Source organism: Alligator sinensis, unplaced genomic scaffold (genome assembly GCF_000455745.1).
Source record: "Alligator sinensis unplaced genomic scaffold, ASM45574v1 scaffold469_1, whole genome shotgun sequence".
NCBI classification, from domain to species: Eukaryota; Metazoa; Chordata; order Crocodylia; family Alligatoridae; genus Alligator; species Alligator sinensis.
Window position 1 is genome coordinate 3,378,874 of NW_005841934.1, and position 19,120 is coordinate 3,397,993.

At 52.6% G+C, this 19,120-nt stretch overlaps 1 protein-coding gene and 1 long non-coding RNA gene across 3 annotated transcripts in view; one reads left to right on the forward strand and one right to left on the reverse strand.

Moving 5' to 3' along the window:
- Positions 1-19,120, reverse strand: part of LOC112549583 — a 231,558-nt gene that overhangs the window by 137,417 nt on the left and 75,021 nt on the right. The window lies entirely within an intron of this gene.
- On the forward strand, positions 239-17,649 carry LOC102383107 (protein FAM3C). Of its 2 annotated transcripts, XM_006019637.3 has the most exons (10): positions 239-352; positions 6,531-6,597; positions 7,591-7,698; positions 9,180-9,218; positions 10,095-10,218; positions 10,636-10,694; positions 12,759-12,809; positions 14,226-14,310; positions 15,556-15,682; positions 17,102-17,649. In XM_006019637.3, the coding sequence occupies exons 2-10, from the start codon at positions 6,585-6,587 to the stop codon at positions 17,189-17,191; spliced, it is 696 nt and encodes a 231-aa protein (XP_006019699.3). In that variant the 5' UTR covers positions 239-352; positions 6,531-6,584; the 3' UTR covers positions 17,192-17,649. The 2 variants fall into 2 exon arrangements, with proteins under 2 accessions (XP_006019699.3, XP_025054798.1); XM_025199013.1 differs by lacking the exon at positions 7,591-7,698.

The following is a 19,120-nucleotide window of genomic DNA, read 5'->3' on the forward strand; positions in this document are numbered from 1 at the left end:
TTCAGCGGAAGATGGGTGAAAGGCAAGTGAACACAGGCAAGGTATTAGCCATGCACGAGCTCGCTATCCGTGACAGATCTCTCTGTGTGCACATGGATTTTTCAGGGCAGACCAGAGCTTCCTTGTGAGCAGCCACAAAGACTTCCTCATTCTCTCTTGCTGACCACAGTTTGCTTGACACTTACAGGATCAACAGGGCAATTCACGGGGGAGGTGTTTGTGGTGATTCACACAAGGGCTGGGCTATGCAAAGGCGGCTGCCACACAGCGCACTGATTGCTGAGGTTAGTAGCAAAGGTGTCGGGACACAGAGACGTTAGAGGATGAAGGCACACCCGGGCCGCTCTGCCTGGTATGTATATTGGAATCCAGCCCGCAAAAGAGCTCTTGTGTTACTCTAAAAGTATAGGGGAAGTGAGGGTTTCTATGAGTAAAACAGCAGGGTTTTCTGTTAACTTGCTAGTTCACTTTTTGCTGGTTGTAACTTGGAGCCGGGCGGTCTTCCTGCCGCTCCCTTCTCTGTGGTCGATGCTCCAGATTTCTAGCACTGGTTTCTAGGGCAGGTTCTGGCCAGGGGAACGTTACACATGGAGGGTTGTTGCAAGAGCGAGTGTTAAAGCCATGCCCGGTCTCTGTTTCCGCCTGCTGACTGAATAACTGGAGACACAATCTGTTGTGTGATGTATGCTCTGCATCGGGTGTCTTTATCCATTATTGATGCCAGAGGAGCACCAGAAGTATGTCTAAAAGAAACAGGTTTCTTAGTACCAGGGGAAGTGCTAGAAAAGAGCTGCCACCTGCTACATCCACTCGTCCCCTGGTCTTGCCCCCACGTAGGAGGAAGGGGTCAGACTGGCAAGCGGCTGCTTTGTGGCATTTCTCAGCTACTGCTCTCTCTCGCTTGGGAGCGTGGAGGCTGCTCTAACGTACCCCAGAATGGGGCAGGCTCCACCTTCCCCTTCACAGACGCCACCCAGTCCCAGGCTACTCTGCTCTCGCTCTCCGTACTGCACTTCCAGACCATATGGCTGGCTGGAGCAATCCTCCTTCACCCGACTCCTCCCTCTGAGGGCTCATCGTAGTGCAGCCAGCACATGGGCCACGGCCCAAGCCAAAGGGCCAGGTCATTAAACCTTGAGCCCGCAGGGGCAGGAGCCCTGTGCAGCGTGGTGGTAGTGGTGCTGTGCATCAAGTCCTGCTAGGTCTGCTTTGGCACTGGTTTCCCTTTTTTGATTCCCTGCCTTTTTTATTGTATGCTCTGCCTGTTACTCCTTCGTGGCTGATTATTTCAACTTCCAGAAATGGGTGGCTGTGCTGGGTATTTGTATTAATGCTGGTGTCCCCGTTGGCTTCCTCCTTGCTTTGTCACCAAGTCTAATAAACGCTGGGCAGAACGTGCTGGGCACTGAGCGCGCCAAGGCCGGGGAAGCAGCTGCACGCCTGCCTCCGAGCCAAGGTCCGTCCTGCGCTGACAGCGAGCAACACCAGTAGCTTTACAGGAAGGTGCAGGAAGCCACGCAGAGGTAGAAAGCTTCCTCAGGGTAGTTAGCAACTGAGTCAAGCAAGAGTGTCCCTGTCCCTCCTCTAAGGCTGACTGGCTTTCTGAAGTGAAGCGTTATCACTCTAGATTGGCTTTCCGCGGAGCCACCCTAATCCTGCTAAACTCCTGGCTCTCTTCCCAGTGCCGAAGGGAAGGCAGTGGCTGTGCTGTAGGACAGGACAGCTTTCAGTGCAGCGCCTTGTGAAATCATGCTGGAGGGCCCTTCTGCTGGTTTGGATGCCAGCTCCGAGAACCCACACCCTCGTCACTCCCTCAGCCACCAGCCACACACCTGCAGGTCTTCCCTGCAGCGCCAGCTACCAGAGGAGAGCTGGACAGGCCCAACCTGAACGCCCACAAGTGAAGAACATGGGCATCAAGCCAAGAGATGAGTTGCGTGGCACGGATCCTGCCAGAGCCTGCCTCTGCACCCAGCCCAGCCTCAGGGCACCACGGCCCCGGCCAGACCCTGCCTCTGCACCCAGCCCAGCCTCAGGCCACCTTCCTACCCAGACAGGCACAGGAAGGCTGGGTGTCCAGTACTAGGCTTGGCTGCCTTCCAGACCCTTGTCCCATCTCTCTGCCTTTAACCTCGGTCCCTTTACTGACTGATCATTGACCTACAGCAGCTGTAACTTCATCATAACTTAGCCTCACAAACGACGCACAGCACTAAGCAGCTGACCAAAAATTTTTACGAGCTGAACAGTAGAAATAAAACCATCTGGCAGGTAGGGCTTGCCTGTTGAACAGCCCCGCTTATCACAGCACAACCTGCCCTTACATCTTTTCTCCTGCAATTATGGAAAAACTCCCCGCGGCCCCTTCCAGAACGGGAGTTTCTTGCTGCTCCATCCAGGTCTGGGTGCAAACATCCTGCGGCACTGTGAAACACCGCGGGAGCCCAGCTCCGGCCAGGAAGTCTCCTTAGAGGCCGAGGGCTTCTTTTCACTCATGTGCCAGGCGAGACTGGAAGAAAAGAGACCAGCTTCCTCCTCTCTGCTGACTACACCGACCGCCCTCCTGGAAAGCAGCGATGCTGATGCCGATGGAAGCAAGTTCCTGGGATAAGGGCGCCATAGCTATCCTGTTGTCCTCTCTGGACCTGGCAGCTTTCTCTGAAGCCAGAAGTAAATGTGTTTCATGTTGGAGCCCCTCTCTGAGCAAACTGAGCCTCTATTCAGCTAGCTGACATGCTGCCAAGCTCCCAGCTCCTGCACGTTTGCATGAAGAACAATAAAGCTTTGCCAGTTCACATCAGCTGAGCGGCTGGGCCACATCAGTGTAAGGATGGCAGGACAAGCTCAGGGGCAGTGCCTGCATTTTCTCTGGGCTACTCTTCTGGATTGCTTTTACAGGAAAATCCTTACTGCAGTCAGCTCAGAGCACAACGTTTTCCACCTGCAACATGAAGCCCAGAGCATCTCTCCTCTTCCAGTAGTATGTCCTCCTCATCTTTCCCTCCTCTCCCTGATGCTATTACAGAAACCTCAGCAGTGGACCCACAACCAGTTTACTATGTGAAGGTCCTCACCCTGCTGGAGAGAGACAAATTCAGCCACTACATAAGGAAGTGGGGAGGGAAGGCATGCTTTGCTGAGGGAGCCAAATGGGGCTTTCCTCCAGCCCTGAGCAGAGCATGGGAACAGCCGCAAACTGGAGGGCTGCATCTCTGATACGCTCCTAGGGAAGGGGCAAATACTCTCCTGTTTGTCCTCATAATGACTGACCACAGTCAGCACAATGGGGAAGAGTCCAGGACCTAGGAGACAGGGTCCCACCGGTGTCAGGTGGTGATGGGAATCCTAAATGCACCGGTCATATCAGTGAAGGACCTTGCTTGTCCGTGGAAAGTGTTTTAATTGCTCAGTCACAGGAACGATGTGCTTTGTCACCTGCCATCCTCCACAACTTCCGCCTTCCCTTGTCACCAGATGGCAGGTTCCTATTCTACTGCCAAGGGAACTGTTTTTGCAGCGGGGTCTCTTCCGAAGATCCACCATACAGTTACAAAAGAGCAAGACACGACTATCCCTGGCACAGTTGGATGAGGGTCTATGGACTTCACCGGGGTCTGGCCACGGAGTTTCACTGGAGATGAAATCAGATAAAAACAGCAGAAACAAACAACTTGCCTGAAGTGGCGCCACGTGTTGGCTCGCGGGCTCTCTATCGCCCTGTTGCTCTGTAAGGGTGGATGTGTTGGCAGAGCTCTTTCTTGTTGTGGACACCAATGTGTGGGCTTGAGCCTCGCTCTGGGCTTGTGCCACAGGGAGCCCACACGTGAGTGTCCAGCAGGCTGGGCTGGGCAATCAGAGGCAGACCGCTGCAGTGCTGGTCACGCTCCGCTCTGGTGTGCCATGAGCTCCTCAAGCTGCCATGCCTTAGCACGCTGGCCTATTGGGCTTTCTAGGCTCAGGCAAACTGGGACCGATGTGCTGATGCTCTGCTGGGTACAGAAGGAGCTGTAGGAACTGCCAGGCACTGGGGCATTTCCACACCAGGGCTGCACTGCCCACATCCAGCAGGCCCCGGGGTGAGAGCCCTGAAAGCAGCACGTAGGCCGGGAGCCCTCTCTTAAGCCTCGCTGAGCCCTGGATTTCCAAGGCGCTGCCATGGCCTGCACACGGTGTAACTGGAGCGCGGAGGAGCACGCTGCCGGGGAAGGCAGCAGACAGAAGCACAGCAAGGATGAAGCAAACAGGGCCAGAGATGAGACTGGCTCAGTGCAAGTACCTGGCCCTTGCCTGCGCCTAGGCAGAGAGCCGAGAGGGCCGGCAGCCTGCCCAGGAAGCCCCCTGCAGACACCTGTGCAGTGCTGCTCCTCGATCAGCCTTGCAAGAGGAACTCTCGCTGGCATAGGGGAAGCAGAAATGGTGAAACTGGAGGCTTACCCCTTGTAAAAATTCCTTAGGGGAGGGACTGGATGGCTTTTGGAAAGCTGCCATGAGCTATCGTTCCTTCCATCCCCGCATTGCTGCCTGAAAGCCAGTCCGGGGCAGCAATGCCCAGAGCTGTCAGCGGCTGAGAGCTGCCTGTGTGCTCAATGCATCTCCTCATCGTGGTTCAGCTCGCACTTGCCGGCTGCACCACCGCCATCGGCACAGCACATACAGACCTCGCAAGCCTGCCCTTTATTACAGTCCTTGTGCAAAGCAGTGGTAAACACCTGCTGTATTCGACACCTCTCCTCGGCAAACATGCTGTTCATCGTGTTTGGGGCAGACGTCATTTCAATGTCATTCTAAAGATAAGTGAGGCTTGTAAAGTTTCCCGAGAGCGCTGGAAACCTTCATGCCGTCAGTGCTTCAAGAAGCCAGACTTCAGGGATGAGGCCAGACTCACATTTTACACAAGCTGCTGAGCTGGACAGGCAGGTCTGGAGGACAGCGGGATTTCCTGTCCTACACGGGGGCAGGTGTGCAGCTCTGGCTGCCGAGACTGGTAGCTCCCAAGTGTGTGCGGGGTTTGTCTGTTTGCCAGTAATTCCCATCGCTGGTGAGGTTTCAGGAGGTGCCGCAGCAAAGGAGACTCTCAAGAGGGGTTTGTAAGTAGTGGTAAGTGGCTTTGAGGATGTTTGGGGAGCTCCTCCCCAAAACAGGGGCAGTGGGGGAGAAAGCACGGAGAGGCTCGTCTCATGTCACAAGCAAATGACAGAATCATAGACTCAAAGGACCGGAAGGGACCGCAAGACCATCAAGTCCGGTCCCCTGCCATGGGTAGGAGGTTATTGGGCTCAAGCGAGCTCAATGAGGTGCTTGTGCAGCCTCCTCTGGACCACCTCCCAGGACGGCGACTGCACCACCTCTGCTGGGAGCGCGCTCCAGACTCTAGTTACCCGTACGGAAGCAGGTATCATGTCCTGGCCTCTTCAAACTGAATGAGAAATGAGGCATCAGCTCTGAAGTGAAGACCAGGAGTTTTCATTGCTCCTCTTAATACCCATGAGACGGCTGAACCAGCGCTAAAGGGTTGTCTTAGCTATGGAAAGGATCGGCAGACAGCTACAACCTGGCAGAGGGCCTCGGATTCCACAAGCTAGTGTTTAACGGGATTCGGCCACGGCCCGTCAGGGGGCACCAACCAATTTCCGACTTTCCCTGATTAACGGTGGAGTCCTGTAAGACAAACATTGTGGGGGGAAGACTTCCCCCTTTTTTACTTCCCTTGACTGTGGACACTGTATGGGAAAACTTGTCTCATACGTCTGCTTCAACCTCAGATACACCTGCTGGAGGGACGAGGCCTCCTACTTTCCTCTGTCAGCGGAAGCAAAGCCAACCGCGGTGGCTGTTACGCGACCAGTGTTTGCTTAGCAAACACCCTGTCCCTGATAAACGAAAGCATGATGCCAGCAGGCAAAGCCACGGCAGGACATCCTTCTTGCCAGCAGATAAGGAAATGGAGACCAGCTTTCTGCCACCCATTCAGCTTCAGTGAGCAAAGGGCTGAGCTACCCCTCTGTGCCACACTTCACCAGCAATGGTGAGCAAAGGTGAAACTGCAGCAGCCTTTGCGCTGCTCCAAACTCTGCTGGGAGGATGGGACCGGGCAGAAAGGCCTACTCTGTGCTTCAATAAAATGTTCAACCAATTTTAAAACTCCTTAAGTTTATATAAAATCAGCAGAAGACACAAACAAGAAGTGATCCATTTTGAAGCAGAACGCAAAACACGACTGTGTGGCTCAAAGGGGAAGGGGAGGGTAGCCAGGAACTATTTTAAAAATGAAGTGCATTTAAAACAATTCATTCTGGTCAAATAAAAATGGAGCCACAGCTAAAATCAACTCTTACCGACCCTCCCAGAGGCGCCCCAGCTAAATCAAGGGTACGCACAGGGGGTTAACTGGTGTCTGCTACTGGGGATGGCTTAAGTACCTGTGGAGTGCAGGAGCATCACCGCTCCAATCACCACCTTTCACCCGACACTCATCGCTTTTCTCTGGGTAACAGCTACGTGTTTAATACCTGTTTCTTCTGCTTCTGCAGGCTGACTCACGATCTCTGATCACTGCCCTCATTTCACCGCACCCAAGTCCTACCATGAGGCCAATAGGTAAGAGGAAATGGAGCTGTGCCTTTCAGAATGAGCACACAACGTTCCCCTTGTTCATATTCCCTGGGCCCGTTTCTTGTCCACACGAGCACTTCTGAAACACCCTTACACCCACCTGGTGCAGCCAGGGGTGTGCAGAAGGGCCTCAGTGTGAGTACAGAGCCTTATTTTTAAAATAACTTCCTATATTGCAGCTCATTGTACTTTTACAAATGAAATCCCTCCCGGTCGGGGGCGGGAGATGACTACCAAGAGGTCCCTGGTTCCATAAGAGCCATTCAGCTGCAGTATAAATATTGCCTTCAATCACGTTTCCATGGCAGGAGAGGAACGCTGTGCTCCACTGGGCATTGCTGTAACATCCAGTGCCAATCACACTTTTATGAACAGCTGGTCGGCTGGACCTACTGACTAACTGGGGGGTCGTGAGCCTCCCAGCTCGGGGAACTCAAGACACGCTTGCATTTCCATGGCTTTTTAACCCATTCTCAGGTTTAGGTTAATGCAGAGAACAGCAGCAGTAATGTCTTGCTGTCACACCGTGCCTCTCACCTGAGAGAGACCTTCACCACCTGCCAGGCTGACTTCCTGCACAGCAAAGGCCACCGAGTCCCACCCCATGCTCAGTCCCTCACAAACCCGAGGCCTGGACGGCTTTCCCTGCACAATGTGTCTCTCAGAGGAGTGTGACCCATTATTGCCTTCAAAGCTGGGCAGGATTTCTACCAGCAATTCGCTCCCCTCTCCCAAGAGCAGCTTGCAGTAACTGGCCGAGGGCAGGAAGGGCCCCGGGCTACAGGCCACTGCTTGCAGCTGGCATGTGGAAGAGGAGAGCAGGCCTGCGTGGCCTTCCAAGCACAGCTCCCCGACTCCTGCTCTCCAGCTCACAGCGCTGCACGACACCGAGCCCCCCACTCCCCAATGCCAGGGCAAGGCTGCTCCACGCTCCACAGCGCCGCACCATAAGGTGACCTTCTCCCCACGCCCTGGCAGGTGTGCTCCGGGTGGTGGCCGTGGTGTGCACGCTGGCTGGAACGTGGTTCCTTCTGCAGACGTACCTCAACACGAGCTGGAAGTCCGTCTCTTTACGGAGCTGGTTTGGTAAGAGGTGGTTGTTTCATGAGCTAAAGCATCTCTGGGGTGAGTCTGAAATAGGTGAAATGCATCTCTGAGGGGGGACCAAGCCTAGCCCTGCCAGTGGCAAGCCCTGGTCTCCCACATTTCTGGAAGGAGGTTGAAGGGCAGGATGTGAAACAGAGGGATCGCAGAATCACAGAGAAGTAAGGCTAGAAGGTCGTCTAATCCAGCCCCCCGCTGAAGGCAGGATCATCTCAGTCCTATTCTCCTGTTCGCTCCACTTTACAGTAGTCTTGTCTAGCCCCTCTTTCTGTAATGTGTTTATGAGACGGTCATGGGGGCCTTTGTCAAAAGCCTTGCTGAAATCCAGACACGCTATATCCACAGCAGTCCCTTCATCCACCCTAGAAGTTACTCTGTGAAAGAAGGAGATCAAGTTTGTTTGACACAATTTGTTCTCAGTAAATCCATGCTGGGTGCATGGGATCGGCCTTTCCTCTTCCAGGTGATTGCAAATGGACTTCCTTGGGGAATGCTCCAGTAACTTCCCAGATACTGAGGGGAGGCTAACCAGTCTGGAGTTCCCCAGATGCTCCTTATTTAAAGAGGGGAAGTACGCTGGCCCTTTTCCAGCCCTCTGGTACTTTGCCCATCTCCCATGACTTCAAAAAGATAATTGCCAAGGTCTCCGAGATCACGTCTGCTGGGCCCTGCTGACTTGAATTCATTAAGACCCATCAAAATCTCTCTGACTCCCTCTTTTATAATTTCATCCCTCATCCTGCCCCTTTACTAATCCCAATAATCCCTACTAGGTGCCTGGTTGCAGCTTAATTTTTTCCTGAAAACTAGCAAAGTAACTGTTGAGTGGCTCCACTTCCTTTTCATCTTCTGCTAAGAGTTCACCCTGGCTATTTATAGGTGGGCCCACAGCTTCCTTGGCTTTGCTTTTCTGGCCAACACACATAAAACCTCTTCTTGGTGTCTTTACCTTCCCTCACGAGATGCAGCTTGTTCTTCATTTCTCCTCTGCAGACGCAGAGATCTCATCAGTGCAACAGAGCCAGGGGTCTCCTCTCTCGGCTCTCCCCACACCTCCTCCTGGCTCCGAGCAACGGGAGCAGCTGCTAATGCAGAACAAGCGAGGAATGAAATGCACTGAACTCAGGCCAAAGGGCTCCACAGAGACAGCAGGTCCACATCATCCCCTGATATATATGAATGGCATAAAGCAGGAGGGCCAGGCCAGGGACTGCACCCAGGGCTACCCTGTTTGCCTGAGCAGGGGGGCTGAGCTCTGGACCAGCAGGTCTGTTTGGAGACGAATCCCACAATTATTTCTTTTCCCCTTGTTTAGTGTAAATACTTCAGCGGTCCAGAGAACTGCTGTGCGGCCAGACATGCACCCTCATCTTTAAGTCTCCTCCTTTCTGCCAGCTCTTTCTGTGTGTCCGGGGGAAGCCCGGACACTGGGATATTTCACAATGCTAATTCTTCTGTTCTAGGTTCCTCGGTGCTTCCAGATTCCTCGGCCAGTCATGCCCGTGAGTACGATGTGGCGTTGAACCCCGGCAAGAGCGAACTAGTGTGGATAGCGTGCTCCCAGCATCCGCACTGCGTGTCCCCCGGGGAGGGGGTGCTGGCTGCCTCGGCAGAGGAAGCTCCCTAGGCCAGGGGCCTGCACACAGGCTGGGCAGTGAGGGACAGCATCAGTCTCCATGCAAACACCCACCAGCTTTCTAAAAGGAGCCAGTGCGAAGCTGGACAGGGACGCCGAGCCCAAGCAGAGCCCTCAGCTTCCAGTAGCCGGGATTTGACCTACTGAGAAAGATTTGGTCCTCCCTGAATCGCATCCAGACACTTCATGGAAAATGTGGACGCCTACTCCATAAATGGAGAATCAAAGAGAGTCCAGGTTGCAATTGTGATGCAATTTTTAGATGGGGCAACCCATCGTGAACAACTGCCCAATTAGATCATTAAATGGCAATCTAAAATCAATCCATGCAGCTACTCCTGAAGCAGTCGAATAGCTAACAAATTTAGATATTAATCTATGAATGTTGTATGAACGTTGTAATCCTAAAATGTCATATGAAAGAGAGAGAGAGAGAGCTTCCAGAGTGGACAGGCTGGGGAGTGGACTCCACAGGGCAGGGTGACGGTTATCAGGAAGCAAACGCCAGCCCCGGAGCTGTACCGGGAAAGGTCCTCCTCCTCCTCTTCCCCGCTGCACGGACCACCATGTACAGTCTAGGCAGGGGCAGCAACCTGACCACATCACGGGGAGAAGTCTGCTGGCTACAGACTTCATACCTTGCCCCACACCACTGCAAGTGCTCCAAGCTCCTCTTAAGAAAGGTCCTCGCACTGTCCATGCAGAGAAAAACCCCTCACAGCCTGTTCTTTCTCCCCCTCAGAGCCGCAGACCCCACGGAATAAGTGCGGCAATCTGAAAAGCTGTCCCCCAAACCATTTTGCCTTCAAAATCATCAGCGGAGCAGCAAATGTTGTTGGACCATCCCTGTGCTTTGAAGATAATCTGTAAGTACTGCGGTGGTCCCAAAAGCACCTGATGGCATGGAGGTGGAAGAGGCTCTCTTCAGGTCTGGGGGTCACAAGAGGCTGGGAAATCCTGAGGGTGGGCCTGGAGAAGCAGCCCCACAAGACAGACAGGTTCAGGAGATATCTGTTATTTGCTTCTCTTTGATAATCCCAGAGCTCAGGTCGGGGCCGGGCTGGACTCTGCACGGCCCAGGGGCTGTGCCTGAAAACAAGCTGGTAAAGGCCCGGGCGCACACGGCCAGGAGAACCTCACCCTGCTTGCTAACAGTGGCAGTACGTGTCCTTTGAAGGAGGTTTCTTTCCTGCTACAGTCAGGCACATTGCAGCTGGCCAAAGACTCACCCCATGGCACGCAGACACTTCAACCCCCTGCTTTATTCTCTGTTTTGTTCCCAGTATCATGAGCAGCGTGAAAAACAACATCGGCCGTGGATTAAACTTCGCGCTTGTGAATGGTGAGTCTGTGATGCAGAAACAGCCCCGCCTTTGGGGTCATGGGCCCTGGCTGGTGCTTGGCACACACCTCCCCCAGACCTTTCCATGTGCCGGCACCGTCCGCTCCAGCCAGCTCACAACACCTGCACTCCTGCCCACCTCTAGGAAACCAGTGGATGGGAACAGCTCGGCTTGTGATGACTCTCTGGTATAAGTCTATGGCCTGTCTCTTAACTAATCAGTAGTCCCTGTTAGTTAACTATGAGTCAGCTCATGCTCTGCCAGTGCCCACAGGGCTGGCAAATGGCTTGTGATCACAGGTCTCAGTCATGATAAGTTGGCAATGATGAACCAGTTAAACAGCCAGCACATTAGTGTGCAATGGGAGTCGACACAATCTGGGAACTTATATACCAAGTGAGCAGGACCAGAAGTACAGTGGCCTAGCCATGCACTACCCAGCCAGGAGCAAAGCTGCTATGGGACCAGAGTCCTGGCAGAGTTCATGAGAAGCAACTGAGTACCAGTGGATTTGTCCTGACTAGTGCCAGATATAGGAATGCATGCCTCTGCGCCCCAGTTACCCAGCATGGTGCCTACCTCCCTGGGCAAAAAAGAGACTAGCTTTTTTTCTTGGCTGAGAGGCTGTTCTTATCCTGAGAAATAAATTGACTGAGCCATCAGTTTCCAAGTTTAGGAACAGACAGATCAGAGACACTCAATATCCCTTGTGAACTACATACCGTCCCTGAAAATACTGTTAATGCACATGGGGCCCAGTGCCATTCCTAAACTAGCTGTAGTCCACTTACTGTGACCGCACCAACCACAAGCTATCCATGGACCACAACTTAGGAACCACTCTCCTACCCAGGGTCCAGCTCTGAAGCAAAGGAGCTGCCATGGCCCATCAATGAGCCTCTTCCACGCCAGCATCTTACAACTATCCAGATGGGCAATTCATTGCTGTTGTTTGAGGGCAAGAACCAGGAGTCACCACTTCCGCTCTGGTCTGATGCCAATGCAGCTCGATTGCAATAATGGAGATGCAAAGGCATAAACTAGGGCAATGCATCAGTGAGCAGGGCTCAGGATATCCTGATGCAGAGCCAGTCACTGCGGGTTGGCTAGGTACTGCTTACAGCTCTACAACAATGGAAAAAGAGTTACCAGGGGAGCTGGGAAGTGGAGAATAAACCCACCTGTACAATACACAATGGCTCAATAAACTCCACAGACTGAGGCACAATGTGATGCAAAGCAGCAGGCTGGAAGAGTGTAGGTTATGGCTGTCTGGGCTGGTTTGGACCGGACTGATCCTGCCTCAGGCAGGGGTTGGCCTAGCTGTGACCTCTGCAGTTCCCTGCCAGCCACACACCTCTAGGACTGTGTGATTCTCAGTAGCATTTGCAGAAAGGCTTCCACACAGCCCCCTTGCTTGCTTTCATGCTGTTTTTAGCATCCAAGCTCCTGCGATCACCTTAGAGCAGGGAAGTCTTCCTGCCGGTTTCAATTTGGCACTTGGTCCCTGGGACTCGCTCTCACCTCCGTGTGCTGCTGTACAGCCAAGAGGTTCCTGATGGGTCATATGGGCAGTGGCAGGAGATCAGAGCACCTGGTTTCCTTCCTTCCTATTGTTTCCATCTTTGGGATGTGCTCCACCCCGGCCAAGCATTTTGCTAGGCATGCTGCCACCTCCTGGAGCAAAGCCTTCATGAGATCTCTCACTTGACCCTATGGTCCCAGCCCCCCAGGAGCGACAGAGGAAAAGACCCACGTTGACCTCCCTAGAGAGTGGTGCAGGGGTCTTTGCCAGTGTATCTCCTTCAAGGACGATGGGCATCCATCCTCGTGTGACATCTAAAATGTATCCCTCACCCACCCCTCCTCTCCCAACCACTGGGTCAGGGTGCTAATCCCACCACTCCTCTCAACAGTAAATGCACGTGCTGGCTGAAATCCCCCCTGTCCCAGGAGAAAACCATCTTTCACACAGCACAGGCCCTGAGCAGAAGGACTCCGTGCTCTCAGTCCAGGTGCTAATTTTACAGAAACTAAATTCGATTTTGATTTCAATCACTTAGGGACAACAGGACAGCTCATCAAAACAGAAAGCTATGACATGTACTCTGGAGGTAAGTGGCTGCTTTCACTAATACCACTGCCCGCATACCTCGTGCTCCTCCCCGCTCCAGTGCACGCAGCACTAGCCCAGCATGTGAATGCTAAGCAGCTGGACGCTTGAACCGCGCCCTCCTGAAAGCATGTTTTAAAACTGGCTTTTCATCTCCCGGTAGGGTTAGCATCCCTGCTCTCTGTACTCGCATGAATTACTCTGCTGCTTCCAACGGGCTGCGCTCCAGATCCGGATGCCAGATAGTTCCAGGGGGTCGTGCGGTCTGGAGGTGGCACCACCCTTTCTGGGTCAACAACCTCCGAATCAGCGATGACCCGCTTGAGCCAGCCGAGCAGGACAAGGCCCATATTTCATGTCATGCGGCCCCAGGGCCAGGGCCAGTCCTGAAATGCATGCTAGATTTGGCAGACAGGCCCCCGCTCCTGCCATGCACTCTACATGGGTCATAGTGGAGAAGCAAGGCCAGGGTTTGGCAAGAGAATAGCTGCATCCATGTGTCTACTAGCAAGGGCTGCTTTTCACACCACAGCACTGGGAAAAAATAGTCCTGGTCCCAACCAACTCTGTCCTGCAAGATGCATGGGGCCTTCTGCAAAATTCAAACCCCACGGGAGGGAAAAGTTGCTGACAAGGCACTTGGTGTCTGCCTGGATCCTGCTCCCAAATAATGCTCATTCAGAGCAAACGAGCCACATGCTTTCCTCTGGGTATGTAGGTCACAAGGGAATTTTCAGTTGGGTTTGCCCAAGGGATGCTACTTTGCACAGCTGGGAACCTGTAATTAGCCCACTCAATCAGACTGCACAATGCATGTGAGGGGCACCTGCACTTGGTCCTAATGAGTTTAGCCCAAACACCTCGAGCTGATTAATCATCATAGAGGCATTTCATTCATTAGTGTGTATCCTACTTGTGAGCTACATGAAATCTGATAGGAGAGCTATGAAGGATACATAATTACAACCGGCCAGCTCTGCTCTCTCAGGGAACTTTGCACAGAATAAATGGAAAATGAAACAGTTACAAAAAGACAGGCACCCTCTTTCAAAAACACTAACACTGCCAAAAATGCTAACACTGCCCCCATATCCAACCAGCTAGTCAAACATGTTAATGATCATTTCTGTCTGGGCTCAGTCATTTCCCCCCAACACTGCAGCAGCAGTGCAGGGACGCAGCAGGAAAGTCCCGTTACTGCCCCTGCTCGACAGTCTTAAAATAAATGGGATGAGAAGCCAGCATGACTTGCGAAAGGCACATGTCCTTCATTGGTGCAATTTAAGCCCCCCAAGACTCAAGTCCTTTGCTAAATCCTTATACTAGGCTTCTACCTACTGTCAGCTGGGAAAGCAGCAGGTGTTGGGCCGTGCATCTTACACCAGAACTTAACACTTGCTTTTCTCTGCTTTACCAGATGTCAAACACCTAGTGGCCTTTCTGAAAACCATCCAGGATGGCACCCTGGTGCTTGTCGCCTCCTACGATGACCCAGCCACCAAGTATGTACCAACCCGAGGAGCAGAGTTTGCCTCCCAGGAGCCAGGTCTCTTCACACAGGGTCAATGGCAAATCTCCCACTGAGCCCAGGGCAGTGTGATCACACCCCAGATGCACAACTATCCACCCTCCACTCGGTCCTAACTACATTTGGAGCCACAGTGATACATCACTCTCTGCAGGGGGCTGCACCTTCCAGCCCTGGGACATGTCGGCTGGCCCAGAATCCAGCTGCCTGCATCTGGGCACCGTGTCTCAGGCACAGAACTTGTGGCACCTGTGCTCAAGAGCGGCCCTGGGTGCCCAAACGATCTGTCACCTAGAGAACATCCAGTGGTTTGAATGGCTCTTCTCTGGATAAGATCCTGTGGCAGTAGAGGCCAGCAGAGGCTCAAGCTAATGGCCCCCATGTGAAATGAGGGTGGTGGCTAGGGCATGAGCATCCGGGGGCAGGGTTTGGAACCACTGCAGGGCACGGCCCCCAAAGGTCTCCCACGGCCTGGCTCTGGACTCTGCAATGAGCCACGGTCCACCACAAACCTCCCCACCTTTCCTGCAAAGGCAAGGTGCACCTGCCTTCATGACCTCGCTTTCTCACCCACAGACAGACAGGAATGGCCCTTACCGTTTAACACACGGTGGCTGCACCTACAGATGCACTTTACTAGACTAATTAGCTCCGCAGTAAAGCGTAACAGTCTACGTGTGCACTGGTACTAGGGTGAACCTAATTAACTCTGATGTAGAGTAGCACTGCTAGGGACAGTACTAACCTATGGGAGAGTAATTTACTCTGCCAAAATGCAAGTGCAGACAGTGACAGGGGCTGTCTGGGGCACGAAGGTGCCAAAGTGTGGGAACTACCTCCCACCTAGCCCTGCACTTTAGCAGCCTTGTGCCCCAGCCAGCCCCTCCACCACCCGATGCCACCACCCAGAGCACATGTACCTGGGGCTGCAGCTCAAACTGCTGCAGCCCCAGGTACACGTGCAGATTCTCTGGCACAAACTGCACTGGAATTTATCTCGTCATTTTAATGGCCCGTGTAGATGCACCCAGGAACATTTACAGTTGCATTGCGAAAATACAAAGCAAAAAGCTCTCGTGCCCACGTGACAGATGTTAGTTAATGCATTTCACGCACTATGGGAAGGTGGTCAGCTACTAGGAGAGTGAGCAGGCTACACAAACCCAAGCAAGGTAGAGTAAAGCAGAGCTCAGATCTCCTCTCTCTCTCTCTCTTTTAGGATGAATGATGAAGCACGGACACTGTTAACCAATCTGGGAAGCACCTACGCAGCCAAGCTGAGTTTCCGGGACAATTGGGTTTTCTTAGGAGGAAAAGGTCTCAAGGACAAGAGCCCTTTTGAACAGGTACTTTCCCCTCTCCTCTTCCTGCATACATGACAAAGGGCAGAGACTGTGGCATCTTATGCAAATTGCTTCTCTCCCAATCCCAGCACCACCCGTAGCCTCAGGCAGATCAGTGCCGCTTCGGGTCACGGAGACAGGATCTGCACTTTCTCTCTCCCTCTAGACATGACTCCTCCTACGCACACGCTTCCCTTCACTTGCATGCACACGGTCTGCATGGAACAGTGTGTGCCTGTGGGCTGGGAGCCACGGCTGCCACCTCTCCCCTTGCACACATCGATGCTGCTTTGGCGTGTGGCTGGCAAAAAGGAGCAGAGTCCAGAGGGGGCCCAACAACTCGGCGGTGACCCAAACACGCTGATTAGACTGGCGTTTCTCGAACTGGAGCACGCGTACTTCTGGGGGAAAGAATGGGGTGGGAAAGCAGGAGGATGGAAAGGGGAGAAACAGATGTGGATGGAAAACATCTCTGAGGGTTCAGTGTTGGTGCAGCAACGTACTTACTTTTTTAAGAGCCATAACTTTTTTAAAAGCAGTTTGAAGCCCCTGGATGAGAGCATTATATACTCGTATCCTATCAATCACCCAAACTCAGCAGGCTAGGAGCATGTGGCTACACTGCCTCCCAAAGCACAACCTTAATCTGGCATAGCAAGATTACTAGCTGAATGGCAGGTCCTGAAAGGACACCACCCCACCAATGCTACCACAGAATGGGATTTCTCTGTTGACTCACGTGCAGGGGTGGGCAAAATACAGCCCGTGGGCCACATCCAGCCCACCAGGCCATTCTATCTGGCCCATGGGGCCCCTAAAAGATTTAGTAAATTAATATTTATCTGCCCCTGGCTGCCTGTCATGTGGGCCTCGATGGCTTGCCAAAACTCAGTAAGTGGCCCTCCGCCTGAAATAATTGCCTGTCCCTGCTCAAGTGTCAATGCTGAGCCGGCCTACTGTATGTGGGGATATGACATTATCCATGCATGATGTCTATTAGCAGCCTTGGAAAGAAAGTGTAGGTCGGTGGCTCTCAACTTTTTTAGAGTCACTGCACCCATGAGAGGCTTGAGACTCCCTCTCGAGGAAAATGCCAGCTCTTAGTTTTCACTTGACTTTTTGACTACAGAATATGGACAGAGCAATTCTTCTGTTACAAAAAACTCAGAAAGAACAAAACCGGTCCAAGTGTTTCTTACACTGTGGATTCTGACTTGAAATCGCAGGGTTTCGCTGGTGAGTCATGTTTGCCCACCTAACGGTGCTAACACTGCGCAGCACCCCGTAACACCCTTGAAAGGATCCACTTCCAAGTCGAGAATCACTGGTGTAGGTTCACAGCCTTGTTGTGAACCTGACAGTCCTTTCTCTTCCATTAGCTAATGCCAGGCTCTCTGCTTTATTTCTTTACTCCCCCTGCAGCACATAAAAAATGAAAAGGAAAAAAACAAATACGACGGCTGGCCCGAGGTCTTGGAAATGGAGGGCTGCGTACCACAGAAGATGGATTAGCGGTGTGTGGACCTCCAAATAGCTCCTGCATCAAGCCTAACTTAACCATACATTTTCATCTGCCTGGAAAAAGCCATTTCCATCTGGATCCCTCAGTCTGAACTGGTCCCAGTTGTGTGCCTGTTGAATCACCCAGCACAGCACAAGCCAGCTGGGCCTTTTCAATTGATCAGATATTTTAAAACAGTGATTGAGCCCTGCTTTAAAAGCGTGTAGTCCATGCTATAACAGCACATCTCCACTGCCGATGCCCAGCAGATTCCAACATGCTGTTCTATTATATTAATATGGCTCATGTTGGGAGCAGGAAGGTATGTCATGACTGGGCGCTGTAGTTTTTTGTCTGCCTGAGACTATTACAGGAGGGGACAACCAATACTGGGGCACAAGGTGTTTTGAGCTATTAATTAAATCAGGTATTAAGTAAGATTTCTTATTGATTCTTAATAAACGGTCTTGTGGTCTTACAAATCTGTTGATTGTAACCCCTGCCTTGGGATATTCGCCTCTGGCTGGGGCCCCGGAGGGAATACAGGGGACAGAGAGGCGCAGTGATTATCTCCCTCCAGTCCGACCCATCCCAGCTGCACTTTTTCTGAATAAGCAAGAGGGAGCAGGGAGGAGGTTCAAACTGTTGCTCCAGTTGTCCTCTCGCACCAGCAAAGCCCTCGTGGCAGTACAGGGAAACACCGGCAGCTGCAGGAAAAGGAGCAGACGGCAGAAAGGCGGAGGTGGTAGCTGCCACTCGTGAATGCACTCAGGGCACATCAGAAAGAAACGTTCAGGAAGCGCAAGAACAATATTGCGGCAGGTTGAAGTGCTGTGGGCTAACCAGCAGGTGGAAGCCTGCCGCCGGCAGAGATGGAGACGCAGGGTGCTATATTTGAGACCTCTTCTGGAAAGCCAGACCGAGCTGTCTCAGTATAACAGAAACTAGAGCTGTATTTAGCCTTGGCCAGCGGTGCACACAAAAGACTTCTCACACACACACGAAGCATCGCATACAGTGGGCCTTATTGACCGCAGATGCATGCGGAAACAGGTCACTTCTGCAGGCCAGGCCTTGAGCCACTTTTGTGTACATGTGCTGCAGTTTACAGGTTGGCCAAATCCAGAGGCTGTCCACGAGACCCCAGGATCATCAACCTCTTGGCCCCTGGACACTCACCCTCCCAAATTTCAAGACCCTGTTCTTGATCCCCAAGGGGGTAGAGTATGTAAAACTAAGAGAGTCCACAGAGCTGGTGAGTGCAGGCGGTGCTGCTGCTTCCCTGAGCTTGCAGGGGAAAATGCAGCCTGGAGCAGAAAAGCAAGCGCAGAACGTCACATGCAATTGAAAACTGAGGGTCACCATAGGCAGCTTTTTAGCAGGTGTCACTGCTGCAGGTGCCTGTCAGATCTAATTTATCCTAAGGGGAGTGGAGAGAGGTTGGAAGGTGAGTGCAATGGGTTCATCGGTTCTACCCACGGGCTGACACGCTTGTGCAGACTGAGGAAACTCGTTGAAAATGAACCTTCAAGGGAACCAAATCTTGACGCATTTTACTGCAGGTTCAGATCCAGTTGGTCCCACTCAGCCAACAAACTCCTCCTGCTGGTGAGATCACCTTGGGTCTCCTACAAATCTGCTGGGATCTGGGGGTCTTATGAAAGGTATCAGATTCTGGGTCGGTTGGTGGGCCATGTCTGGTACCCTAGACCGACCTGCGGCAATTTGGTTACATTAAAGAGGAGCTCTCTCAGAGGCCTGCAGAAGAGCCATAGGCCACAGCCAGCTCCAGACAATCCCAAAGAACTGCCTGCACATCGGATGCCGTGCACATACATGTACACACACACATGCACAAAGCACAGGCTCTGGGTTTGCAATCCCCACCAAGGATAACGTCCACTCAAAATGCTCACAGTGACATTCATTTGGGGAAGGAA